This window comes from Cucurbita pepo, chromosome LG20 (genome assembly GCF_002806865.2).
Source record: "Cucurbita pepo subsp. pepo cultivar mu-cu-16 chromosome LG20, ASM280686v2, whole genome shotgun sequence".
In the NCBI taxonomy this organism is placed as follows: Eukaryota; Viridiplantae; Streptophyta; class Magnoliopsida; order Cucurbitales; family Cucurbitaceae; genus Cucurbita; species Cucurbita pepo.
In genome coordinates, this window is record NC_036657.1 from 5,599,765 (window position 1) to 5,605,135 (window position 5,371).

The 5,371-nt window shown below is 31.8% G+C and overlaps 1 protein-coding gene across 1 annotated transcript; it reads right to left on the reverse strand.

The window, feature by feature from the left end:
* Window positions 1–826: 826 nt before the first annotated feature.
* On the reverse strand, window positions 827–2,112 carry LOC111783595 (zinc finger BED domain-containing protein RICESLEEPER 2-like). The gene is made up of 2 exons (XM_023664515.1): window positions 1,410–2,112; window positions 827–1,215 (listed from the first exon to the last, which is right to left on the reverse strand). The coding sequence occupies exons 1-2, from the start codon at window positions 2,110–2,112 to the stop codon at window positions 827–829; spliced, it is 1,092 nt and encodes a 363-aa protein (XP_023520283.1).
* Window positions 2,113–5,371: the final 3,259 nt, after the last annotated feature.

Sequence of the window (5,371 nt, forward strand, 5' to 3'; positions counted from 1 at the left end):
GTTTGGGTTGGTTGGATTAGTAACCCAACCCAACCCAAAAAAATTTCCAACCCAACCCTCTATTTTTGGGTTGGGTTCGGGTTGGGTTTGAGTTCGTCCAAAAAAAATTTTAAAAAAATTAATTTGTATGACGTAAAATGATAAAACAATTACTACCTCTAAGTTGTAGATAAAAAATATCAAACTCTCTATTGCATCCATATTATCACCTATAAATATATAAAGAATATGCAATGAATCAATTCTAATGTGGATCTACATTCACACTATATAATCATTCAACAAAATGCCTAAAAATTCACCTATAAATATGTAAAGAATATTCAATGAATTAATTCCAAAGTTACACCATTCCACAAAATATTTAAAAATTTTAAATTATCCAACCCTCTCTTGCATTCTTAATTCCTACAAAAGAAAAATAGCATCTTGAAAGTTAGTACCGTTTTAAGATTGTTTGGATAAAGCATAGTGTAACTTCAAATATTTTACTTACATTGAAAAATAATTATTCTTGCATGACGTTAGTGGAACTTGAAGGTCCTAAATCATCTGAAAAATAAAATAGTCTTAAATCATCTCAAAAATAAAATATAAATTGTGATATAACAATACACAATAATCTTAACAAATAGACAATAAATAGATTTGGAGTTACCATTCTCAATCTTAGAACAAATCTCCAAATCTTCTAGTTGTTGAGGAATATCTAACGATACTGATTTTCTACCGATCCAATTTTGTGTACATATCAGAGTTTCCCCTGTTTTAGGTGTCAAAGAACTCCTAAAAGAATCAAGAATCCTCTACCCGTACTAAATCCTGATTAAGAAGATACAGTCGACACTGGAACGGCCAAAACATCTTGCGCAATTTTCGATAAAACTCTATACTTAAACTCATTTGCTTTCCACCCTGCCAAAACATCAAAATTATCATCAAGTTCTTCACTAGGGTCAGATAAATATCGATCCACATCATTCTTTAACTCGAGTGAATGTTGCTCTTCTCTTCTTCGTTTGTATCTTGATAATACTAATATTGAACCACTGAAATTCTCTTCATCAATTGTGTCCATATCCATACTCATGGACTTAGAAGTGAGTCTTGATTCAGATTGATGATGATCTTGAGCATTATCATAAAACTTGTAGTAATCATACAAACGAATTAAATAATTCTTTATGCCATCCACCATCACTTTAGCCATAGCATCTTCATAAATATTCGAAAAGCAAAATGATATGTAATCCAATTTGTAACGAGGATCGAGTACCACCGCTATGAATATCAACTTATTAATTCTTTCCACTGAGCCCCAACATTTGTCATACTTAACTTTCATATTTCAACTCTACTTAAAACAGAGTTCACATTTGTACTCCACTGAATTAAAAGTTCTCGAATACCCCAAAGTTCATGAAAATAAGAATTAGAAGTCACATATAAAGAACCACTTATCTTCGTAGTGACATCATAGAAAACCTTCAAAAACTTTACAAACACTGCAACATTTTTCCAATCATCAATGGTTGGTGGCCCTATTCTTTTGTTTCCATGATCCCCCTCTTTGAAATAATCAACATAATCTGATTCTTCTTCCTCTAATACTTTGAAAGCTTTTTCAAATTCCAAGGCATGATCAAGCATCAAATAAGTGGAATTCCATTGAGTCGCCACATCCAAACAAACAAGTGCTCTACATTTAATTTTTTCTCGTTCAACACGATCTTTAAATTTTGTCAATCTCTTGGGGGATGATCTAACATACCTCACGACATTACGAACACTAGAAATGGAGTCATGCATTTCTTTAAGCCGTTCATTCACAATCAAATTAATTATGTGAGCACAACACCTCATGTGTAATATTTCTCCATCTAAGACAAATGAATTCCAACTTCTAAGTCTTCTCATAATATATGAAATAGCTATATCATTGGAACTTGCATTATCTGTGATAGAGAAAACCTTATCGATTCTCCATTCCAATAAACAACTCTCAATAATCTTGCCAATAGTCCCTCCCTTGTGGTTAGCAACTTGACAAAAGTTGAAAATTCTTTTATGCAAATTCCATTCTGAATCAATAAAATGTGCGGTGATTACCATGTAATTAATGTTTTGCAACGAAGTACATGTGTTTGTGGTAAGACAAACCCTCTTGGAATGATTGACTACAAAATCTTTCAACTTCTTTTTTTCTTCTAGATAGAGCTGAAATATATCTCTAACAATGGTTACTCTTGACGGAGGGTCAACTTAGGACATGCAATACTACAAAACAATTTGAAACCCTCCTTCTCTACAAATTTAAATGATAATTTATCCATAATTATCATCTTGGCACATGCTCCTCTACATCTTGTTTGACTAAATAATGAAGTAACAATATTACTACCACCCTTTCTATCTATTGAATGTTGAAAACTTAGAGTGGTTTGTCCTTTGTCCTCCAACGTGTACTTCCTACACTGATTTTTTAAGTGCTTCCATAACGTGCTAGTTCCACAAGAATTAGTATCACAAGCATACTCCTTAGAACAATAGTTGCACTTGCACCTCTTATTATTGTTCTCTAATCTTGTAAAGTGATCCCACACGGTTGATTTACTGAGTTTCTTCTTCTTAAATTAAGATTGGGTAGCCAATGGTGGTTTCGATGCATTATAATTACTAGAGCTACTTGCACGTACCGTTGCACTATTGTTTTCCATCTATAAAAAGTAAAATAGAACTATTATGATTCAAACATTTAACTCAATATGAACAATTATCATAGAATTCATCATGGTTAAAATATACAATTAGTTTTTGCAAGGGGACAGAACAAAAAGAGAAAAAGATTACCCGTTATAGCGTTCCACGAGACTAAAGAGAGAAAGACGGCGCGCAAGAAAGGTAGGGAGAGGAATGGATGCATGGATTGTAGAGAGGTAAAGAGAGAAATGAATGAATGGATTGGCGTAGAGAGAGGAATGGATTGCAGTAGAGAGAGAAATTGATTGAAATGAATTAGAGAGGAAGGAATGGAGTGAAATGAATTACAGATTAATAGATGGAAATGAATTGTTGTGGATTGAAATGAATTGCAGAGTGGAGATGATTGCAGAGAAAAGGATGGTAGAATAAAATGAATTGGAAATGAATGGATAAATAAAATGAATTGCAATGGAATGGATGGCAGAGAGTGCTACTGCCAAGAACTCACCCAGAGGGGAAGAGAAATTCAGTACATAGCAGAGAAGGAAAGAGAAATTAGGTAATTATTGGGTTGTGTAATGTCAGGTTTGGGTTTGGGCTTGGGCTTTGGTAAGAAACCAGACAAACTATAGATTGGGCTTTGACTTTGGGTCTTTGGGCTTTAATTTCTTTTCTTTTTTTTTTTAATATTTACNTTTAATATTTTCGGATTGGGCCGGGTTGACCAAATCATTTTCTTTTGGTACCCGAACCCAACCCAAATCAGATCGGGTTAAAAAAATAGGACCCAACCCAAATTCGAAATCCAACACAACCCAACCCAACCCTTATATTTCGGGTTGGGTCAGGTTGGGTTCTCGAATTTCCGGGTTGGGTGTACACCCCTAAATCTAGTAAGTCAAATTTACTTTCATTTAGATTTTTCTTTCTATAGAGTAATTTTGAAAATTTCTCTCACTATAACAGTCCTCCCTCCTTACTAACTATTTCCTATTATAACTTTAGTCATAAGATTTTTCTTCAATTTTTGTAATACTTAATTTCTAGATCATTCAAATAACTATCTAAATTTAGCTTTTATGGACTTAAACATCTCACATGTTTATGTCATTTTCTTATCTTTCAGTCATGACATGGAAAATGTTTTTGTCATTTATCTAAATTTCCAATCTACCCTTTCATAACCCTTAGTTGGTTGGATTGCTTTTAATGTGAATTGCCAAATTTTTAAACTATTAAAAAACTAATCACATTGGTTAAAAGATAATATAATTGTTACAAAATAATCCATTTGTATTCTTTACAAAGGTTTAGGGGTCAAAATATTAAACATTGGTTAAAAGATAATATAATTGTTAAATCCATATAAGAACTCTCGAGAAATTTCTCAAAATAAATGTTGGGAGTGGGATTTGGACCCACACCCTTTTGAACCAAACCCTTAATCTTGCACCTTAGACCAAGTCATCTCAACTCTAATACTTGAAAAAAACTAATCCATTTTTATTCTTTATGATGTGAGATATATGATGATGAAATGACTTCACATTATGATGTTATATGTTAAGATGATGTGCATGTATTAAATGTTAAGATGCACTGTGAAGACGAGTTGTTAAAGGCACAACCCTAGTTAATATTAATGATGATGAATGTATGAAGGTCCATGCTTATATGTTATTAGAGTATTGTGTGAACAATATATAGGGTTATGTGATAAAAATATTTAAAGATGAAAACTAGGGAGGCTTCATGCATTTTGTGTGTTCATCTACATTGGAATGCTATTCTATTTATGATGATGAGTATGGATGTGATTAAAAATCAGAAGAGAAGATTTGAGAGTAAGAATTAATTAAAAATTAGCTCATGTCAACGTAATTAAAACAAAAAAGATAATAAAATAAAAACACAAAAAAAAAAAAATAATAATAATAATAACCACATAGGTATAATGGATAGAGAAACAAAGGGATAAAAAAAAAAAGATATAAAAACACAGAAAAAAGAATATAATGAAATAACACCGAGTAGATAATGTAATTCTAAAATGTATTATAAAATGTATTATAAAATTATAGTATCTAATAAATTGTATTAGTACCGTTTTAAGATTGTTTGGATAAAGCATAGTGTAACTTGAAATATTTTACTGATATTGAAAAATAATTATTCTTGCATGATGTTGGTGGAACTTGAAGGTCCTAAATCATCTGAAAAATAAAATAGTCTTAAATCATCTCAAAAATAAAATATAAATTGTGATATAACAATACACAATAATCTTAATAAATAGACAATAAATAGATTTGGAGTTACCATTCTCAATCTTAGAACAAATCTCCAAATCTTCTAGTTGTTGAGGAATATCTAAGATACTCATTTTCTACTAATCCAATTTTGTGTACATATCAGAGTTTCCCCTATTTTAGGTGTCAAAGAACTCCTAAAAGAATCAAGAATCCTCTACCCGTACTAAATGCTGATTAAGAAGATACAGTCGACACTGGAACGGCCAAAACATCTTGCGCAATTTTCGATAAAACTCTATACTTAAACTCATTTGCTTTCCACCCGGCCAAAACATCAAAATTATCATCAAGTTCTTCACTAGGGTCAGATAAATATTGATCCACATCATTCTTTAACTCGAGTGAATGTTGCTCTT

Excerpts from the sequence above, each read along its gene's own strand:
- LOC111783595 (XM_023664515.1), bottom strand. The coding sequence starts at position 2,112 with ATGGTAATCACCGCACATTTTATTGATTCAGAATGGAATTTGCATAAA. Across the intron at positions 1,216-1,409 it reads TTATTTTCATGAACTTTGGG|ATGCTATGGCTAAAGTGATG; the intron begins GTATTCGAGAAC and ends ATATTTATGAAG.